The sequence below is a fragment of the Callospermophilus lateralis genome, chromosome 12 (assembly GCF_048772815.1).
Source record: "Callospermophilus lateralis isolate mCalLat2 chromosome 12, mCalLat2.hap1, whole genome shotgun sequence".
Taxonomy (NCBI): domain Eukaryota; kingdom Metazoa; phylum Chordata; class Mammalia; order Rodentia; family Sciuridae; genus Callospermophilus; species Callospermophilus lateralis.
In genome coordinates this window covers 67,636,565-67,659,907 of record NC_135316.1, presented here as the reverse complement: position 1 = coordinate 67,659,907, position 23,343 = coordinate 67,636,565, and the positions used below count along the sequence as shown (strand labels likewise).

Here is a 23,343-nt window from a genome sequence, read left to right as displayed (position 1 = left end):
CCATCACTAGTATCATTCTTCCTTAATACCACAGTCCCTTTGCCTGGAGGATTAAATAGAACACAGGTGGCACCAAAATGTTGGCATGGAATAAGCCCTCAAGAAATGATTCCTGCCCTGGCAGTATTAGCAGGTCTTTCCTCCCTTTTCTGAAATCCCTGAGTGGGAAAGCTTGCAGAGAAGCAGTTGCCTCAGTACAAACTGAAATGGCTGCAGAATCCACTGGTTATTTAAGAATCAGGACCGTGGACTTCTGTGTTCCCATGGCAAGCTGATGATCTGCACATGTAAAATCGCCTGGGGAGTGGAAGCTCTTATTCTGTTCTTACCACCACACAGAACTCAGATGATTTTTGTTGTTGTCTCCCTCATTAGTCTCTAAGAGAAGAGAATTCACATGCATGGTCCCTGACCATTAGATGATAAGCCCTTCCAGAAGAGTTCAGTCAAGAGAATTCCATCTCATGGCAGACCGGTACTTCCTTTTTTATAAGATGATGAAGAAAGTGTTTCCCTCACAAAAGAAACACACAGGATCTCTCCCCAGTCTCACCCCTTCTACCCCCTGCATCCCTTACTCTCCTCACTAAAATGCCTAGTAATATTGTCAGGTTTTTTCCTTGTGGCCTGAGTTTAAAAAAAAAATGTTTTTGAAAACTGACTCTAAGACTGCTGGGTGCCAGGGATTGGACCATGTATACTTTCTATCCCAGGGAGGCCGAGAGGATTTTTAGACTTTTTAATCCAGAGAGCAAATTATTACTGTAGACTGGAATTTCATATCCTTAGGGCTTTAAGCAGAAAGCAAAATAATGAGAGGTTTGCCCTCTAAGTATTCACCAGAGCCCTGTATCCGCATCAACTGCCAAAAGTCTCATAATCCTGGAGCTGCTGGCAGCCTGTGGATGCTGAGGTCTCCGTGTGGCATCCAGGTCCACCTGCCTCTGGTTAATCAGAATGAACTGCATATCATGGCTCCCATAGAGTTCGGTTAGTGTTGTATTAAGGCAGTGGGTGGTGCCACATATTACAACACAGGGAGTTTGCTGATTAACAAAATAGCCGTATAAAAATTTCAAATAGAACAATACAGTTTTCTTGAGAACTGACAGCATCATAATTGCCACAATTTTTATAAGATAACATTTAGATTCTGCTCACCTAGTGGGGATGAGAACAAGGAAAGCAGGCTCAGCCCAGAATTGTAATGTAGCTATTTTTATTACAATTTCCCCAAAGGCCACATATGGGTATGGGAATGATTAAGAATGGAAGGAAAGGTAGGGATTCATTTAAATTATTCTGGGCATGTAAATTGCACATAGCTCTCTAAAACCATGTAGCCCAGTAATGGGCCATTTTCCACTTAAATATTATTCCTGCTTCTGATAATGATATTTGCATATTTCCCCCTTCTTGGCCTTTCTAAACTACCCATTTAACTCTTTCATTCAACTCTTTCATATCATAATCACATGACAGAAGCCAATTCATTCAGAGAGACAGGACAAGGGCCAGGGGCAGTGGCTTCCTGAATCTTGGTTGAGTTTAAACTTGTGCGTGGACACAGGCAGGTAGCTCTTCAGAGCAGGAAAACTCTTTTGACCAGTTTCAGATTGCAGCGTAGAACCTCTCCTGTCAGTCCCAGAGTGGAGCAAGCCTGCCCCTTACTGGTCATTGCCCTAGAGCAGAGCGTTGGCAGTTGAGCACTTCCTGCCTTCCCGCCAAGGCAAGGAGGTTCCTCTGCTGTTCCTCAATTTGGGTGTTCTTTAGGTAGTTCTGACTTAATTCTCCAGGTGTGTCTAGCTGACCTCCAGTGTACCTAAAGCCTCTTCCCAAGGGCCATAGAGTGGAAAATTTGGCTCTGTAAAATAAAGCCACAGAGCTAGAGGTTGTGGGGAGACCCTCCCACTGACTTGGCATCACTGTTTGGAGAGCAGCTTAGGTGCTAGTGGCATGTGTGCCTCTCCCACCACAGGGTAAACCACTTGCATTTCTGTACTAAAGGGAACCTCTAGAAGCACAAAACTGACACAAATTTCCACTTCCCAGGATCTTCAAATCCTGCCTTGATTGTCCAGTATTCTTTCCTAGAAAATCACCATGCAGTTTTTGTTACTATAGCTCTTTAGTATAATTTGAAATCAGGTATCATGATGCCTCCAGCATTGCTTTTTTGGATTAGGATTGCTTTGGCTACTCTGGGTCTTCTACTCTTCTAAATGAATTTTAGGACTGCTTTTTCTAGTTCTGTGAAGAATGTCATTGATATTTTGATGGAGATTCAATGCAATCTATATATTGCTTTTGGTAGTATGGCCATTTTAACATAAATTCCGTCTATCCATGAACACAGAAGGTCTTTCCATCTTCTGAGTTCTTCTTCAATGTTCTGTAGTTTTTGTTTTGGTACCTAGGAGTGACCCCCAGGGGCACTTAACCACTGAGCCACATCCCCAAACCTTTTTATTTTGAGACAGGTTCTTGCTCAGTTACTTAGGGCCTTGCAGAGTTGCTGAGCTTGGCTTTGAACTTGTGATCCTCCTGCCTCAGCCTTACTAGCCACTAGGATTACAGATGCGTACCACTACATCTAGCTATAGTTTCCATTGTAGAGGTCTTTTACTTCCTGGTTAGATTTATTCTGAAGGTTGTTTGGTTTTTGTTTTTGTTTTGGTGTTTTTACTTTCACTACTATCCACTAGTAAATCATATCACTAAAGCCATCAGTGTTTTCTCTCTTTACTAAAATAAATTAGCTGAAGAACTAGGTAAGTGTTGCTACAGGTAAATAATAATAGGTGTGAGGGGCTTAATACTTTATTTTGCATCTGATGGCTAATGAGTTCGAACATTGGTCATTTGTTTATTTGCCATTCACATATCCTCTTTTAAAAATTCTTTTTAGATATACAGTAGAGTGTTCATATTATACACTGATTTTAGCATCTGGGCAGAGAAATCAGAGGTGACCCTTATTGGCTTGCCTTTAAATGCAACCTGATATTTCTCTCTTGTGGCTTTTAATATTCTTTCCTTGTTTTCTATGTTAGGCATTTTTATAATGGTATGTCCTGGTGAGCTTTTCATTTGACTAGGTCTATTGGGGGTCCTGTAAGTATTCTATATGTGGATGTCTATTTCATTTCTGATATGGGAGAAGTTTTCTGTAAATAAGTCATTGAAAATGTTCCTTATCTCTTTAGTTTGTATCTCCATGTTGTCTTCTATCCCAGTGATTCTCAGGTTTGGTGTTTTAATGTTGTCCTGAAGTTGTTGTATATTCTGGTCATGTTCTATAATTTTTCCCTTTACTGCCTTGTGTGTATTCAAGATAATATAACCTGTCTTCAAGGGCTGAGATTCTATTTTCTACACCATATAGTCTGTTATTGATACCTTCTAGTGAGTTTGTAATTTGATTGATCTTGCCTTTCATTTCTAGGATTTCTGCCTGGTTTTATTTTTACCTGTTATTTATATTTATTAAAATGGTCTTTCATCTCCTGTAATTGCTCTTTTAATTCCTTGCTTAGATCTTCTTTTAGCTCATTGAACACTTTGATAATCAGTTTTTTATAATCTTTGAGTTTTCATCTACCTCACTAACAGTGGATTCCTTTATTGGAGAATTTTGGGGAGAGATTTGTTTGCCTATTTTCTCGTGTTTTTAGAGGTCTTGTGTATCAATTGAAGTTGATTTCTCTTCCTCTTTTTTTGTGTGCATGTCCTTATGTGTGTAGTTATGTTATTTGTTCTGGGGCTTCTCTTTGTTTTTGATGAATGAGTAGGTGCCAAGGGGCGGGGCCTAAGTTCTCTGTCTAGTTGTTTCTCATTGAATCCTTGTTGATGTTTTGAGGCTTTTTATCTTATCCCTTGAATAGAAGTAATGTGAGGGAATATTAGTTCTACAGCAGAATCTCTAAACTGTGAACTTTTAGTGTCTCTAGAGGTTCTTAGTACCTCGCAGAATAACTAACCAATAAACTGGTGCAAAAAACAAACAGTGTTAAAGTAAATACCCAGATCCTACTATGATGTCTTCAACATTAATTGCTGCTAATAAATAGGAATGGTGGGTTCAGCATTTGTCAGCAGTGAAAACAATAACCATGAACTAGCTTTGGCTTTAAAGTAAATAGCAATTGTCAGCTGTATCATCCATAGCAACATTGATTGTATTAGCATTAATAGTGGGGGCAAGGGTTATTATAAACCATTTAGTTCTGAACTATGGTAAAAATACAGTTAATTTGGGGAAGAGAAAATATGTTAGGAAATTAGAAAGAACTTTACAATTTCAGAAAGTAAATAGAATGCAGAAGAGCAATAGCATGTGATGGATATACAGAAGGAGGGGAAGAAATAGAAGAAGTACAGTATTGGGAAGGGGGAGAATGAACAATAGAATTAGGTCAATAGCAAGAGAAGATAAGGTTGAAAAGAAATAAGAAAAATAAATATGTGAATACAAAACCAATACTAAGATATCCAATGAATTCAAACCCTCACAAGTAATGCTAGAAAAAAAGATAATTTTATATATATCCCTGAAAGATTTAGGACATCCAGAATTCACACACATGAAGGAATAAGTAGAGAGAGAAAAATCCAATGTCTTGGTGTAGATTGAAGGGACCTTCTGCACTGTTCTGCACTGAAGTGGTCAAAATATTTGACTGGAATGGGTGGTCAGTGTCCAGTAGTCTTTCTTACCAATTATTCTTGTGCAGGGCAGAAGGATGTTAACCACTTCCTGTTCTTGTGTGGCTCTCTAAGATTGTAGCTATTTGATATAAGACTCAGTTTCCCTTTTTGCCAGTATGAGATGGGATGAGTTAAGACATACAGTCAGTTTGTGTTTTGACCCCTCCTACAGGATCTGTGCACTCCAGGGTACTGCTTCTGCAGTGCATTCTGTGAAGGGGAGGTCTGGCAGGTGGTGCTGAGTCTTTTGGGGCTAAGTTGAAAAGTGCCTTCTTTGGAGAGACTAGGTTGATCTGCAACATGGGTTTGGTTTTCAGATGCCTCCCAAGAAATCCAGTCATGGGGTATGAGGGCTAATCCTGCACTCACTTTTGCTCCAGAACTTTGCCTTCCTGGGTATAATTTCTGAGTATATTCACCCCTCCCACTCTAACTACTGGACTGCTTCAACTGGCCAAGTGAGACACCAGATACAAAGTCTCCCCTTTGCCCTTCCAACTCTAGTCCTCCTAGGTATATTCTACTCCACACCCGTTTCTCTCACATTACACCAGACACCATAGATTCCCAGGCTAGGGATAGGTTCCCTGCCAGGATACAATGGTTCCAACTGCATTTGGGTTTTGTTGTTTCCCCCCTCTCCATCTCCCAAGTATCACTGATGTCATGCTGGGCACTCTTGCTCCTCCCAGATGACTCCTGCCTCAGTTCTCTGTGGCCAGATGGGATACAGTGTGGTTTATTTAACACCCACGTGTGCTTGTCAAGGACCCCCGTGATTTGCCACCTCTTACTTCTGATAAGTTCAGACAGTGATTTTGATCTCAGATTTCTCTGCACCAAGACACACTACAGCTTTGTGTACTCCACCTTGCTTTGCTCATAGTGGGTTGGCTCTGGCAGCAGTTTTCTTAATTTTATTGTATCTAACCTTCTGAGACCCCAAGCCACTCTGAGTGTCCAGAATGAAATCCCTGTTTCACCCACCTCACTGAGAAGCTATATATGCATTACCTTAGTCTCAGAGCAACTTGGAAAGCTGCCGCCTCTACTCCACCATCTTCTGTGTACCTGTCAGTTGTCATGAATTATTTTTGTTTCTGCTTATCTTGGAAGTTTTTTATTTCCTCTTCAATTTTAAAGGCTAGCTTTGCTGGATACAGCAATCTTGGTTGACAGTTATTTTCTTTTAGGACTTGGAACACATCATTCTAAGCCCTCATGGCTTTTAAAGTTTGCGCTGAGAAATCAGAAGTGATTCTGACTGGCTTACCTCTAAATGTGTCCTGACATTTTTCTCTTGAGGCTTTTAAAATTTTATCCTTATTCTCTGTTAGGCATTGTAATTATAATGTGTTGTAGAGAGATTCATTTTTGATCTTGTCTATTTAGGGTTCTGAATGTCTCCTGAAACTGGATGTTCATCTCATTCTCAAGGTTTGGAATATTATCATCTCACAACCTTCCTCAATTCCTGTCTCTCAATGTTGTCCCAGAGTTTCTGGATATTCTGATGATGGCTATTTTAATACAGTCTGAATGTTCAAAGCTGCCCCCTTTGTCTTCCAGCTCTGAGATTCTGTCTTCAGCATGGTCTACTCTATTAAAGAGACTTTCAATTAAACATTTTACTTGATTTATTGTGTCTTTCATGTCTAAGATTTATTTCATTCTATTTTAATATCCCTATCTCCTTATTGAATTTCTCATTCATATTCTATATTATAACTTCCTTTCTTGGGATTTGTTAATCATTTTTATAACCATTCATTTGAATTCTTTACCTAGTATTTCATCTACTTCAATATTTTGGGGGTCAGTTGCTGATTAATTATGAACTTTATGAGGTGTCATGTTTCTTTGTTTTTTCATATTGTATATTCCTGGGTTGAGTTTTATGTATCTGTTAAAATGGAAATCTTGTCCACTCTTCTGTGTTCACCCTTTGAGGGCACAGCCTTCACTTGCCAAAGTGTCCTAGAGTGAGACCGCCTATAGATGTGGGATCCACAGACTTTGGGTTAATTAGCTCTCATTTTTCTGTAGTGGATATCTGAGAGTGGGAACTGAGTGCCTATCCCTACCCATTTCTCCTTGGGGCTGGTTATTAGTTTGGGTTTTTATCTCTTCTATTCTTGGTATTAAAATATAGCTGAAGTTTGAGTGTCATTAGTTTGTGTATGGAGCAAAGTGCAGTGTCTTTTCATTTAGTTTACTTCTACAGAAGTCTTTACCCTATAAACTTGTAGTGTCCCTGTAGTTTTCCTGCACCTCACAGAATAGGGAGAAACAAACAATAGCAACAAAAATGCAAAAAAAAAAAAAAATACACCATTAAAATAAATACCTGGTTTCTACTGGGACATCTACAACATTAATTGCCATAAGAAAACAGGAATGGTGGGATCAGCATTTGCCAACAACAAATACAATAAGTAACCATGAATTAGATCTGACGTTAAATCAAACAACAGGTGTCAACCATATCAGTAATAACTGCTACAGCATGAATGGTAGGAGCAGTTTTGATTTTGTTTTGCTTTGGGGTACTTGAGGTTGGATCCAGGGGTGCTTACCCACTGAGCTACATCCATAATTTTTTTTTTTTTATTTTACTAGACAGTTTCCTTAAGTTGCTGAGGCTGGGCTTGTACTTGCAATCTTCCTGCCTCAGCTTTCTGAGTCACTGACATTACAGGTGTGAGCTGCCACACCCAGCTGAGGCAGAAGCTACATAAGCCTATCAATTCTAAAACATGGTAAAAATACAGTTTTTTAAGAAAAGAAAATGTGATAGGAAGGTAGAAAAGAGTGAAATTTCAAAAAGTGAATAATGAATGCAAGAGAGTTATAGCTGGTGATGGTTAGAAGGAGAAAAATTAAAGAAACAAAGGGAAAGAAAATTTGGCTAGTGATGGAAAGAAAAAGAAGAAAACAAGAAACATGTAAGCAAAACAAAACTGAAACAAAAACCATAACCCTCAAGACAAAAAATGCATACATTTTTTAAATGAGAATAAAAAAAATACGTATGTGTCCATGAACCAATCAGCATAGTAAGAACACACAAGGAAAAAAAGATCCTTAATGAAAAAAACGCATGTCTACTGAGGTGTTCAAAATAGTTGATGAAAATGGATAGTTGGGTGCAGACAGTGACTATCTTTCTTTTCATTTCTTCTGGAACTATGGACAGAGAGCAGAAGCTGGGTTGTTGCTTACTGAACTACCAGCTGGAGTTGACCTAAGTCTGAAACTGGTTAAAATAGCTCTCAACTTCCCTGCTCACTAGTAAAAGGTTGGATGGAATGGGAAGTACTGTCAGTTGGAGTTCAGTCTGCACAGACCAGATGGATGCCCTCCCAGGGTGGGTCTGCTGCAGAGATCTGTGGGAGAAATTCCAGAAGCTGAGGCTTAAGTCTAATCGGGCAGTAAGGGCTTTGTTGGGTGGTGTTTGCTCTGGACAGATTAGATCAGCACACCCCTAAGACCTGGATCCCAGCAGCCTCTCAAGAATTCTACTTACTGGGCAGGGGAGCCAATCTTCCACACACTCTGGTGTCCACTAACACAGCCCTCCAGGTCTTTTCCACACCTGCCTGTTCAGATTCCCAGACCGCTTTAGCTGGTCATGGGAAGCATCCAATTCAAAGGGAAAGCAAGTTGGGTTCCCCTTTGTTTTTCTGACCTGCATTCCCCTGGGTACAATCTTCTGTGTGCCTGTTAGAGTCACATTCTGCTAGGAACACCATAACACTCTGGGCCACAAAGTAGGTGCTTTCTAGGACAGTATGGCCATGTTTGCTATGATCTCCTGTCTCCCATAGCAGCAGCTGCAGCCTGGCCCCCGTCTCTTTCCATGGCCATTTGAAAAACAGAGCACTTTTCAAACACTAGTTCACAATACAGCCCCTGGCTCAGCTAGGTTCAGCTGCTTTTCTGACCTTGGGTTTTTCCATACCAGATCCGTCTGTTGTTCTCTCTCTCCCTGTGGTACACCAGTGCTGCCCCAGCAGGTTCAGCTCCAATGTACTCTTTCTTCTTTGTTCAATGTGCCCAGATTTCTGAGTTTCTTCTAAGCTGCTCTGACTATCCAATGTTAAAGTTTAGTGAAATCCCTTTCACCCACCTCACTGAGAAGCAGTATTCCTGCTGTTTGAATGCTAAGCCACAGGGCAACTAGGAATCAGCCTTCCTCTATCCACCATCTTGAATCCCCCCCCTTTTTTTTTTAGCTTTGAGTGAGGGTCTCCCCTAAGTTGCTGAAGCTAGCCTTAAAGTCCTCCTGTCTCAGTCTTCCAAAGTTTCTGGGATTACAGGTGTGTACCACGACACCCAACTTTACTCTGGTCTTCTTAATAGCATACCTGTTACAGTATGTTAACAAGTTAGTGCTTAGATGGACTAATCAACATTTTTTAGATAGATTAGCACCCCCCAAAAGCATATGTTAGTCAAGGACTAATATTCTCCACTTGACTACACAAAGAATATAAAGGAATCTGCTCACCCATCTTGAGAGAAGTTGAGGGGGTTACCAGGGTCCCCAATGAATGCTGGGATAACTCACTGCTTGTCATGTTGCTCAGCAGTATCCTAGGACCACAGAGGAACAGGGGCTGACAGGACACAGGAGAAATCTAAAATATAACCCTGCTCTCAACAAGCTTGTAGTCTAGTTGAGAAAATGGTATAATAGTTATGAAGTAATCATGTGTGAACTAATGAAGTGCCAATATTGGGCAGGGGAGACAGTGAAGGAGGTATTCGAGAAGCGTTAATCAGTGTGTGTCCTTGAGTTCATGCTCACTCCAGTGGCTTCCCTCTGGGACATTTAGCCAACTGGCCATGTTTCTTCCCATTCTTCCCTTCCTCCTCTTCCTTCCTTCCCTGCTCTTCTCATTCCTGCCTTCTGTTTATCTCCTTGGTTTTCTCTCCTTTCTTTGTTCCCCATCTGCACTGTTTCGGGGAATGTTTCCTGCAAGGTTCTGTGTATGCTGACACCATGCACTGCCCAGGGACAGAAAGAATGAATGAGATTGAAAGGTGCACTGAGGGCTACAAGCTTATGCTATGGAAGGAACTCTGGTTTCATACTTGGCTTCCCTGACTCCGCAGCCTTGACACAGCTTCCGTGGGCATCTTTCCAGTGCCCCAAACTCGGCTTCCCTTGCCTGATGCTATGGGATATGAAGCCAAGCATCATAATAACCACATTGATTTATGTCTGCTTGTGTCAATTTGTACATGTGCTTAGAGGCCTGACAGGGAGGCAGTGGGCTAGAGTCAGGAGTTCAGAAAATATATCAAGCAGATCTTATAAATTACCTCTGTGGTGTTAACACCACATAAGCACCCTTGGTTGTACAGTGACTTCTCATCTCTTCTTTGTCTTTTAAATTATAGAATTTCAGGTGTAGGGTACAGCTCAGTAGTGTAGCACTTGCCTAACATGCATGAGGCTCTGAATTTGATCTCAGCATTTCAAATAAAGCAATAATAGCCAGTCAGTTCTTCCTAAATTGAGTGTTAGGAAGAGGAAGAACCACCTGACAGAATAAGAAGTACCCTTCACAAGTCTCTGAAAGAGAAGAGTCATGGCAACAGAGGAAAACTATATTCCAAGGAAAGAGGGAGAGAATGCTGGGAACCAATAACAAAGTGAGGAGAAACTAAACAGCATGGAAAATTGGGAAAAGCAGCCCTGAGAAAAGTATGAAGCAATTTGCAACATCTCTGGCTCCTTGGCCAGGGGCAGGAGACCCAAACCTGCAAGCACAGGGGAAGCTGGAAGGTGCAAAAAGGCCCAGGAATAAGAACAGTCTGGCAATTCTAGCCACAGGAGAAGTACACGGTTCTGTGAGCTTTAAATCCAGGTCAGGGATTTGGTCTGAGAGTGTTCAGTATGTGGGTATATGGGACTTTTTCACATAATAGGCCGTAAGGCAATTATTAACAAAGCAAAACTGAAGCAATTTCTTGTATTGAATCATAATGGAATGAAACTACAAATCAACAGCAAGAGAAACTACAGAAATTATACAAAAACACAGAGATTGAACAGTACACTTTTGAATGATTGCTGGGTCATTGAAGAAATCTGGGGAAAAATTTAAAAATTCCTAAAATCAAATGAATATGGAACGACAACATAAAAGAACTTCTGGGATACAGAAAAAGCAGTACTAAGAGGCAAGTTTTTAGCTACACATGCCTACACTTTAAAAGAGGGAGATCTCAAATAATCTAAGAATGCATCTCAAGAAAATGCATCGTAGAAAAACAAGAACAACAACAACAAAAAAAAACCCCAAATCAGTAGAAATAAAGTTCAGAACACGGATTATTGAAATAGAGAATAAAAAAACAATCAAAGGACCAATGAAACATTTGGTTCTTTGAAGAGATAAACAAAATGGACGAAGCCTTAGCTAAAAGAAAGAGAGGAGACGCAAATACTTTGGAGACAAAAAAGGGGATAATACAACTGATGCCAGTGAAATCTCATGGAACATTAGGGAATAATTTTAAAAACTATGTGCTGTAAATTAGAAAATCTTGAATAGCAAGTTTATGGACAAATGATCACCAAAGTTGAACCAAAAGGATATTAAAAAAATCTTTTAAAAAAAGTCTAAGATCAATAGCAAGCAATGAGATTGAATCAGTAATAAAGTCACCAGGTAAAAGAGATTGTTCAGATTATGTGCATGTAAGAATATGGCATAATGGTTCCCACTATTGTGTATAATTATAACGCATCAATGAAAACATCTTTAAAAATCATCTAGCAAAGACAAGCCCAGGACCAATTAATTCACTGCTAAATTTTACCAAACATTTCAAGAGTTAATACCAATGATCCTCAAAAACTAGTCCATGCAGGACCCGGGTTTGATTCTCAGCATCACATAAATAAATAAATAAATAAATGGCATTGTGTTGTGTCCATCTACAAAAAAAGATTCACATTAAAAAAAAAAAAAACTAGTCCATGATATAGAAAGGAAAGGAACCCTTCCAAACTCATTCTACAAAGCCAATATTATCATGCTATCAAAACCTGATAAGGGGGCTGGAGTATTGGTTCAGTGGCAGAGTGCTTGCCTCTCACATATGGAGCACTGGGTTTGATCCTCAGCACCACATGAAAATAAAATAAAGGTATTTTGTCCATCTACAACTAAAAAATATATATATATATATATTTTTTTTAAAAAATACAATAAGGCTACCAAAAAAACTATAGGCCACTATCCTTGAAGAATATAGTTACAAAAATCCTCAACATAATGCTTGCAAATTGAATTCAATAGCACACTAAAAGATCGTATACCATGATCAAGTTGATCTCATTCCAGTTATTCAAGGATGATTCAACATATGCCAGTCAATTAATACAGCACATAAATAGTGTGATTTTTTTAATACTAAATTCTATCATCTCAATACAGGCAGAATCTTTTAACAGAAATCTTTTGACAAAATTCAACATCCCTTCACAATAAAATCCTTGAATAAACTAAGTATAGAAGGATCATATCTCAACATAATAAAATTATATATGGCAAACCCACAGCCAACATCATACTACATAGGGAAAAACTGGAAGCATTCCTCTGAAATCAAGAACACCACAATGGTGTCCACTCTCACTGGTCGTATTCAATATAGAACTTGAAAGTTTAGCCAGAACAAGTAGGCAAAAGAAAGAAAGAAAAGAAATCCAAATAGGAAAGGAAGAAGTCAAATTATCCTGTTTATATATAATTCTATATTTTTTTAAAAAAAATAATTCTATATTTTAAAAAAATTAATCTATATTAAAAAAAAAACAACTTAAGACTCCATAAAAAGATTCTTAGAACTGAAAAAAGTTTCAGGATACAAAAACCAGCATTTAGAAATGAGTAGCTTCTCCATGTACCAATAATGAACTCATTGAGAAAGAAATCAGGAAAACAATCCCATTCATTGTAGATGCCCCCCTCCCCCTCCAAAGAAAACAAATCCTAGGAATAAACCTAAAGAAAATGAAAGACCTCTCAATGAAAATTATAAAACACTGAAGAAGACACAAAAATACAAAAAGATCTCCCATGTTCATAGATTAGAAGAATATTGTTACAGTGAGCATACTAGCCAAAGAATCTGTAGAATGCATGCAGTCTCCATCAAAATATTGGTCATTTTTCATGTAACTGAAAAAATAATAAAATTTACATGGAGACCCAAAAGACCCTGAATAGCCAAAGCAATCCTCAGCAAAAAGAGCAATGGTAGTGGTATCACAATACCTGATTTCAAAATACACTATGAGCCATAGTAACAGAAAAGTATGGTAAGGCATAAAAACATACAAGTAGACCAATGGAACAGAATAAAGGACCCAGAATTAGATCTGCACATCTAGAGCCAACTAATCCAAATGTCCAAAAACACAAGGACTGGTGCTGGAAAGACTGAATTTCACATTGAAACTCAATCCTTCTCACCCTGTATAAAAAACTCGACAGGCACGGTAGCACACACCTGTAATCCCAGCAGCTCAGAAGGGTAAGGCAGGAGGATCATGAGTTCAAAGCCAGCCTCAGCAACTGTGAGGCGCTAGGCAACTCAGTGAGACCCTGTCTTTAAATAAAATACAAAATAGGGCTGGATCAAAATGGATCAAAGACCCTAATATTAGACCTAAAGCTTTTAACTAACTAGGGACACATAAACACTGCAAGATATTGCCACATGAAGGCAATGATTTTGTGAATAGGACTCTGATAGTTCCAGAAATAAGAGCAAAAATTGACAAATGAGATTGGATCAAATTTAAAAACTTCCCCATAGCAAAGGAGACAACAGAGTAAAGGGGAAACCTATAGAATTGAGAGAAAATTTATTCCAGCTATTCATCTGACAGAGGACTAATATCCATAATATATTTTTTAAAAACTCAAAAAGTTAAGAACATGTAATCCAATCAAAAAATATAGGCAAATGATCTGAATAGAAACTTCTTAAAAGAAGTAGTACAAATGTTCAAATACACATGAAAAAAAAAAAAAAAAAAACTTGACATCTTTAGCCGTCAGGGAAATGCAAGCCAAAACTACATTGAAATATTGCGCCACCCCAGTTAGAATGGCTATTATCCAAAAAACAAATAATTAACAAAAGCTGGTGAGGATGTGGGAAAGGAGTAGTTTTCATATGCTGTTTGGGGGAATGTAAATTAACACAGTCACTATGGAGAACAGTATGGAGTTTCCTCAAAACTAAAAACAGGGCCAGATGTAGTGATTCATACCTATAATCTCAGCACCTGGGAAGCTGAGACAGGATGATCACAAATTTGAGACCAGCCTCAGCAACTTAGCAAGACCCTGCCTCAAGAAAAAGGGCTAGGATGTAGCTCAGTGGTAAAGTACCCCCAGGTTCCATCTCAGTACCAGGAAAAATAAAAAGAATCCTAAAAATAGAACTGTCATGTATAACTAATTAGAACAAATTAAAAAATAAATAAATATAAGTCAAAATGCATTTATTAAATTCCAGTGGTATTTAGATCCCATTTCATTATTTTCATTTAAATTTAAAATATACAAGATATTTCTAGAAAAATAGTAGGGAAACAGTTGATCCTTTGGGAGGAGGAACAAATATATTTTACAGAAGACAATTCACCAGGCTTGTACAATAATTTAAGTCACAGGATTTGAACTACAACCATAGCAAAATACTGAGTAGACTCACTAAATACGGGACCTTTGGCAAGCTTTTTATGCATGCTGTATGTGTTTCTTTGCTGTAAAAAGGGATGCTGGTAACACCTACTTCCTGGGGTTGCTGTGAAGATGAATTAGGTAAAAGATGGAGAGCTCCTGGAATGATGCCTGGCACAGGGTTAGAACTGTGGCCTATGATTCCTGAAGCCACACTGTCAATCCTCCTATGGCCCACTCAAGTTCCACGGAGGTACCAAGTCTGCTCTCGGGTTTCTACTACCATGCCCTAGGCCTCTAGCCCATTTTCTTGGGATTCTGCAGAAAAGAGAAGAAAACTGGGAAACATCTCTGAAGAGCAGGTCCCTGGACCCCATCTCCGAGCCTGATTATGTAGGTCAGAGACATGGCCTAGGAACACAAGCTCCACATGTGCCCTATGGGAAAACCTGTTGTTAAAAATTAGAAGTGGGCTGCTTTTGAAGAACAATGATGGAATTCCTAAGTATCCTCTCAAGTATAGCTGCATGAGGCAGTATTTTTTGGTACTTAAAAAAAAAAAAAAAAAAGAAAGAAAAATTATTATTGGATTCCTAGTATTCCAAGAAGGGCTAAATATCAGTCTCAAGGCTGTGTCTAACTCACCAAGTTCTTGCGTCTCCCTTTGTATAAACAGCAGATATAACATTTTTATGAGAATATATTATTCAGGAATGAGTAACTCCAGCTTCAAAAAGACTTTTTATTGTCCGTCTTTCCTTAAACCACTAAAATTCCTTTGGGGGTTGAAATGCCTCATTTTCTTTGCATCACTTTTGCCTAATTATTGAAATTTTTACTGTGCCATGAAATATAACTGAGAGAGTCATTAAATAACATAAGCTTCAGAATAAAGAAGCTCAAGATTTCCATATACTACAGAATGCTTAATGATCACCCACCTTCCTTCTTATAACTGGCATAGCTGTGGTAATGATATACCATTACAAGATATGTGTTTTGAAAATAAACTTGTCCCAGCTCAAAAAAAAAAAAAAGAAAAGAAATAGAATTACCATATGACTATTCCGCTCACACCTGGATACATATATCCAAAGGAAGTGAGCAAAGTGGAAGAGAGGGTAGAAAGTTGGGTAGACAAATTCAAAGTACGATATCATTACGTGACAATGCTCCATTGAACCCCATTAAATTTGTGGGATTAATCTGCATAAAACACTATAATTGAAAAATATTTTTAAGGAAATAAATTAGAAATTTTTAAACAACTGAGAGAATCCAAGAACAATATCTAGGATTAAAAAAAATATATGGGCCACCAATTTCTTGGAACAAAAGCTAACTGAGTTAAGAGGGTAGAAAAGGCATCAGGCTATGGCAGTCTTCCCTGGGTATAGGGAGCAAGACCGCAGCCACAGCACCTGTCTGACCCAATCCCAGTGCCACCCAGGCTACTCTGGCCACTCATATGTGACTCCTCATAGGAGCTATGGAAGGGAAATCCTTTCCTCTGAGAGCAGAGCTGGATTCAGCAGCAGAAGCCCTGCTCCAAGTTCTGGTCCCTCCATTCACCAGGGTGGAAGACCCAGCCTTTTCCTGTATCCCGCTGATGAAAACAAGAGCTTAGGGAGAACCCTTGACCTTGCAAGTGACTCTAAGCAAATCCTGCACAAGATGAGGAATGGGTCAGTTGCACTCAGAGCTCAGCCCTTGAGGCCTGCGTGCTTTGTGATGACTCTTTGATTCCCTCAGTTCTCAAGATCAAGAATGTACTTATAGGAAGGAAAGGGATAGATGCAGATATTTGTAAAGCAAAAATTATTTGGTTATAGGATGAAAATGAAGAAGTGTATTTTGTAGAATAGGGGAAAGACTTAAAATTATAAAAGACTAAAAACTAAAGACTAAAACAAAAAAAAAATTAAACTAATCTAAAAGCATTTTCTCCTATACCTTTCTCCTGGCATGCATTATAAGCACATTTAAGGAAATTGTTTAGACTTAAGCTGAGAGCCTTATTAACTGGATATCTTAGTTTTTCATTTGAAGTGGTATTTTCCATAATTATGACACATCTCTGTCCACAATATTTACATCTTTATGGCAGAATCAGGCTGTTATACTATCAACAGAAACATACAGTTAAGTACATTTGAGGACATTAGTTTCCATAATACTAATTTCTAGCGTTGTCCAAATCTGCGGTATGTCTAATTGCTATCCAAATGAAGTAATCATGAGGATTTCAAATACCAGTTTCACTACTTCCTAGCTGTGTGACTTGGGCACCTTACTTAATCTTTCTGTACCTCAGTTTCACCATCTGTAAAATAGGCTTTATGTGTAATTTTTTTATTGAATGACTTTATATAGGAAAAGGATTCGGAACAGTACATGGCACATAGTAGGTACTCCCTAAGTGTTGTTCGCCACTTGTTTTGAAGTACAGGAAAAAAATAGAATTACGAAAGACCTATCAAGTTTTCTCATTTGAAGATCTTTGCCAAGCCTAGTGTACAAGTATATTTTGAATGTCTCTCCCTAAGACAGGTGCTAGTACATCAGTGGCCAACGTGCCGTCTGACTCCTTAGGGTGTTCAGTGGGTTTTCTTGCAAATGAGAAAACAGGTCCAAAGAGGTTATTTAACTGGAAGATGATTAATGGTCATTCCAGAACTAGGATCCAAATCTTCTGCAACTGTACTTCTTTCTTCCAGCAAATGAGAGGTGCCTTTGCTCGTCTAATGAGCTTGCTTATGAGATAAGGTCGCATAATCCTTCTCTCATAAAATGTTGTACACATATCATACCCTGTGCCTGACCCACAGTGCGTTGGTGGTGGAGGCTACCTTTCTGCTTCCTTTGTGGCTGAAGTCTGGGCTCAAGTCAAAATGTACCATGGTAAACAAGATCTAGCTGTATTTCAGTATATGCCAGCCAAGGTTCCCCAGGATTGACTTGCTGTTTGGCTGAATGGCTCAAGTATGTGTGCCCAAGCATCAGCATATAAGTGTACATGAGCTAATTGAGTCAGGAGCTTTCAGGTTTCTGCTGCTGACTGGGTAGATATCACTCTAATAGTACTCACCACAGAAGAGCCCTGCCCTCCCGTGCACAGCCCCTCCCTGCTGATATTCACCCTGAGCACAGAGGCGTGACTGAGAACCCCCTCCTGGTCCTCTCTGCACAGTTCTAGTCCCGTGGAGGTTGGCATCTGTGATTAAGACGCTGCCTGGACCTGCTTCCGGCCCCACACATAGGGCCTTGGTTACTCTGCACAGGTCATCTAAGCTCTTTAGGCTCTGCTTCTGCATTTGTGAATGATTCCCTGTCTCATTAGAGTGTGGTGAGAACAAAAGCAAGTGTTTTGAGAACAGTCTGGCTAGAGAAACTTCTCGGTGACTGATTGAATAAGTCCCCATTCTTAACCCAAAGGTGCCTGGTCATCAGAATTCCCAGTGGTGGTTGTTAAAAATAGATGAGCTTGGACTACATCCCAGACTGCTTCCCAGAGACTCTGGAGAAGAGGCCGGAGGAGCTAGTCTTTTAATAAGTGGCCTAGGTGCCTGGTATTCAGAATGCACCCCTTGCTGTCCCCCCGTAACTGCTGACAGTCCTGGGGGGATTGTTGAGTCCTTCAAGCAGACCAACACTCAGGCGCCAACACAGAGCTGTTTCCTTTCAAAGCTCTGCCATTGACAAAATGCTCGACCCTCTGTAGTTCACTCACCTTTCTCGGCTGTGAAGTGGAGCTGCACCTTAATATCTGCCTACATATCTCACAGGACTGTTGGGAGATTGCAGGGAGAACTCAGGGCCGAGTGATCTGCATGGTACCCATCGAAAGGAGAGTTGCTTTTCCACATCACCATGAACCATTTAATAATCCATTCAGTAACCCTCTGTGGGTTGACTTGGAAATCTAATAATCCTTCTAACATGGTTTTGTGGCCAAATGCATTCAGATTTCAAAATAATTCATACAAAAATTTTAGAAATACAGTTTATTTCCATTTTGTTTGAATTGCCTCTATTTAAAGTTTTGTATATTGAAAATATATGTTTTTCATGTGAATATTAAACATAGTTGATTTGACTTTCTGGTCTATTTGGTCTCTATTTTAAGTTAATCTTAATATTGTTAAATGGAAAGTGTAGCATCTGAAATGATCTCTACAGTGATTACACCATGAGAAATAATAATAGCTCTAATTCATGGAGCATTTCTATGTGCCCAACTCTGTGCTAGAGCAATAGCTTTCATAACATCCTTATTAAATGTTAGTCCCATTTGCTGAGGCTTAAAGGGACTAATTATCTTTGTAAGGGTCATTTAGCTCATAACAATAGTAGATAGAGGATTCAAACAGAATATCAGACCCCTAATTAGCCACCTTGCTTCGTGAGATCCCCAGGCACACACACAGATTGGATGTAAACACAGAGAACACAAGAGCAACAGCTGAATTAGGACAGAAGGATTATGGTTCATTTGTTCTTCTTTTAAAATAAAATGAATTGTTGGTGTAAAAATTACTATAAAAAATCTGAGATGAAAAAAATTGCACTAAAAATTCTACCTGGATTTTATGGCTGCATCTAAGACATTTATTGTTGTAAGTTTGGGGTTTAGTTTTCATTCTTAAGGCTTCTTGCTTTCTGGTCTGTGTTAATAACAGATTATTAAAAGGTTTATATGCTTTTGAAAAGTATCTTTTTTTTCCTGTGGGTACTGTGTGGAGCATCTAGACCCATATTCTCTCTGCCTTCTCCCAACAGTCCTAGGAGATATGTGGGATAGATATTAGGTTGCAGCTCCAGGGCTGGGGATATGGCTCAGTGGTAGAGCACTTGCCTAGCCTGCACAAGGCTCTGGGTTCAAGTCCCAGCACCCCCCCCACACACACACACACAAAATGTAACAAGTAGCTGTACCTCATAGCTGAGAAAGAAGTTTGGATGGGAAGAAATCCACTAGGAATGCCCACTGCTCCTCACTGACTTAAAGAATATTTCTGTCCTCGGGGTGAGGAATATGCAATCTGAGCATGGCTTGGCCTTGCCAATAAGGCAGCCAGGAAGAGCAAACCCAGAACCTTCTGTCCATTCATCTCATGCCCGGTCCCAGCAAGCTGCTCAGAAACCAGGATAATTACAGTAGATGCTTTACACACACTCCTACTAGGAGGACATTGCTCAGCCACAGAAAACTCAACATTATTTGTCTCCCTGGGAAAGGGGAGGGGGCCTCCCCAGCCCATCACCTGCTTTAAGATGTACTTCTTTCCCACAAGTGATTTCTCTTCCTTTCTAATAGATATCTGCCAACGAAATCGAAATGCTTTTGATGAGGCTGCCACGCATGTTCAAGCAGGAATTCACGGGTGTGGGAGCAACACTGGAAAAGAGATGGAAGTTGTGTGCCTTTGAAGGAATTAAAACTACCTAACTGTGAAGAGCAGGGAATCTCGGGAATTGAAACCCACTGAACGCAGCCAGGGCTGTGCAGCGTGAGAGCCGGAGGGCCAGGGATGTCCAGCACCGGACCTGTGCCGAGCCAGCAAAGCCTGACTTGAGTTCCATCTGTGGCGTTCTCTTGTGAGTGGAAATGTAATCGTGTACCAGTTCCTTAAACTAAACAAAGCTTCATACTGTGACAGATCTGTTTCCTCTGAAAACCAAACAATGATTCCACAATCATAATGATGGCAAAATCTTAAAATAGGCTACATTTGAGAATAGCTCACCAAGCAAAATATTTAAAGTTAATGATGGTGTATCGATGGTGGTTGCTAGGCTACAGAGTTGTGTATGTAATGTATAGCTGAAATCATTAAATGACATTTTCCTGAAAGTCAATCTTCCTGTTTTAGTTTAAAAAACAAAAAAAAAACAAGAAAAAAGTAATTTTGCAGTGAGAAAAAAAAAATCATACCAAAAGAAAACTTGAATATGTGTCTGAACAGTTATTGTATTTTATAAATTAAGTTATATGCTATTCCAGGGACTTTTGCCTTATTGAAGAGGCAGAAACGATGATTGGACTCCTTGAGAATGCTTTATCAAGAATATTATTTTTCTAATGTAACAATTCTCCATCATAAGTTCTTTTAACATGGGCTGCGTAACAATTTTCATAAAATGTAAATAAAGGGAAAACTAGTGCTACTGTCTTGTACTTGGTATGTAACATTCAGGTTTATGCATCAAAATAAACATTCAGTAAATATTCCTGTTACAAATTTTATAGCAAAGATATTAATTTTTTTCAATAAATATGACTTCTACCATATTGGCTTGGCAAATTATTCTTTGATGTATTTCATTTATTCCTTAAGAAATCTTTTTTCTCATTGCTCAGTCCCAGCAAAAATCCTACTATTTTAAAATCATTAAATAAATGAGTGACATTAGGAGACAAACATTATTTCAAATAGGAATATATAAAACTTGTAGTTTGGACAGTATCAACAAAGGAGATTATATAGTATTAGAGTAGATACTATTTAAAATGCTAAAATGTAGCAAATATAATCAACATAAATTTTATCTTTTTGCCCTCATGGACACATAATAAAGTAGCCAGTTAATTTATTCAGTTTGGGGCTGATTTGTTCGTTTGCTAGAAAGCATATAAATTAGAAAATGAATTAAGGAATTCATACATGGATCAACAGTTTAGACAGAGTTTGAGCTTCCCCTGTTTCTTTTAATGATAAGTAGGGTTACAGCTTTAAATTTTCTCCCTTGCTCTCTCACATTAAAAAAAAATAATAATAAAATAAGTATTCAAGATACTGATTGAAATGAAGGGTTTTTTTTTTTAAGAAAGGCAGCTGAGTAGTGAATATTCTTTGAAATTATATGAAAAGATACTCATAATTTCCTGTTGGACATTGTTATCCTCACATACTTTCTATTGAACCCTGAAAATTTAAGGTATTTATTCATAATTCCCACAAATATCTACATGGGATCAATGTAAACATTTCATGGAGATGAATCAAGAAGAGATCCTTTCCCTCATGTGTTCAGAGTTCACTGGGGAAAGGACATTTTACCAAAAATTCCTCTATGGTGAGATCTGAGTGACAAGAAAGACATAACAGGGGTGCGCTGGGAGTCAGATTAAATGCCAATATATTAATCACGGGACACCGTCTCCACCTTCTGTCCATGCCATCCTGACAGATTTCTCTCATCAGGAGACACAAACAAGGATGCAAAAGTCACAAAGCAGAAAAGATCATTCGTTGATAATGTCATTGTATAATTTTAAAAACTAAGAGGTTCACCTGAAAAACTGAAGAAAAAGGGGAGGGGATTCATAATGATGACAAAGTTTATTAGGGGCATAAGAGAAGGTACCATAAGAGAAGGGTCTTTCTAACTGGATGTTTCTGAACCTGAATTCACCCTCTCAACTATTTCTGGGAGTTACTTCAGCGGTAAGACACAACGCACAGAATAAAACCCTCACACTGAGAGCTTTCAATAAACAAAGCCACTTGAAAGGCCCTAAGTTTCCATCTACCAAAATGATAACATTTCTAAAACACAGTTTTGAGTTCTGAGCCCTAAATTGCAACTTGAAGGAATGAAATGGTTAATTCACCTTCCAAAAATATTTAATTCCTAGAGATTAGCTTCTATACTAGGAGACTCCACTTTGTGATATATTTGTTTACACTTGAAATTACTTATATTACTTGTCTAGAAACATATCAGTCATATATTTTAAATTTGATTATACGAATAACTTATTTTTGGAGGGAAAATATCTTCAAAATATTTTACAGACCCTCAGGCTTAGATGGGACTTTTAAATATCACCTGGGGGAGGTACTCACACTAAGGTAGCCTGTAAGCTAAGCATGACTGTTACCCATCCTCTTTAGTCCTCTTGGTCACCCTCTTGTAAAGACACTATAATAATCCATCCCCATTTGATACACAAGGAAAATAAGGTTTTGGAAGTTTTAATTAATTTAGTAATTTTTGAGTCCAAGCTAATAATTTTTTAGTCCAAGATTGGAACCCAGGGCTGACTCCAAGACATATTCTTTTCACTAGTTACACTTCCTGGCTCAATCTATTCCCAACCCACCCCAGAGCCCAATGCCCACTCAGGGCCTTTGGATGACAACCTTTACTGTCTTTTCTGCTCTACCACCCCTTGTACATGGGTACAAGGAGCGAAGACTCTTGAGGCCTTTCCCTCCTAAATATAAATAATAACAAAGTAGGGCTCTTGGTTCCAAAAATGAGTGGAATATTGAAGTTTCTAAGACCCTGCAGCCCTGAAGGACCCTTCACTTGCTTTTTCACAGCTTCCCTGAAGAAAGCACATGTATTTTGCCTCCTGCTGTTATCCATCTTTCTATGTCCAAATAATCCAAATCACAGCCCTAAATAGGAAAACACAGAGGTCCCATCCCCCGTGGAGCTTCTCCATGCCCCAGCAGAGATCATTTCTGCAACCTCTGCAGGGTGGTCCCACACTGACTGCTTCCTAGGGCACCATCAGCTGCCCTCCCCTCATGCCCTACTAATCACAAGTTCTTTGAGGGATCCCAGCACATCCCGTTGACTCTGAATTACTTTTCAAAGTTGTTTTACTCATAATTACTTAGGAAGTAGGAAAGAGAATGCACTAAGATGTTTTTCTGCCCCCAGGAACCCTTTTGCTTACAGATACACAAGGGGAAAATATCACAAAATATTTGAAAAGGCTGCCGATATCTCAGATCCAAGGCAGAAAATGTGAGTGATCACGAACTGCCTCTTATTGAAATACAAAATAAGCGGCCCAATTCCTATTCAGACTTCAAACCCAGATCAGTTATCAACTCTCCTCTGGAGCCCCGATTCCCAATTTTCCTCTCCTGTGCTCCCACTAGGGTTCACTGTTTCTCCTATA

At 39.0% G+C, this 23,343-nt stretch overlaps 1 protein-coding gene across 5 annotated transcripts in view; it reads left to right on the top strand.

The window, feature by feature from the left end:
* The window catches only part of Enox1 (ecto-NOX disulfide-thiol exchanger 1), a 533,584-nt gene extending 512,911 nt beyond the window's left edge, over window positions 1-20,673 (top strand). For all 5 annotated transcript variants that reach the window (XM_076872046.1, XM_076872045.1, XM_076872047.1 and 2 more), the window contains one exon: window positions 19,741-20,673. In XM_076872046.1, coding sequence (XP_076728161.1) covers window positions 19,741-19,872 — 132 coding nt within the window. In that variant the 3' untranslated portion in view covers window positions 19,873-20,673. The remainder of the gene's footprint in view (window positions 1-19,740) is intronic.
* The last annotated feature ends 2,670 nt before the right edge of the window (window positions 20,674-23,343 follow it).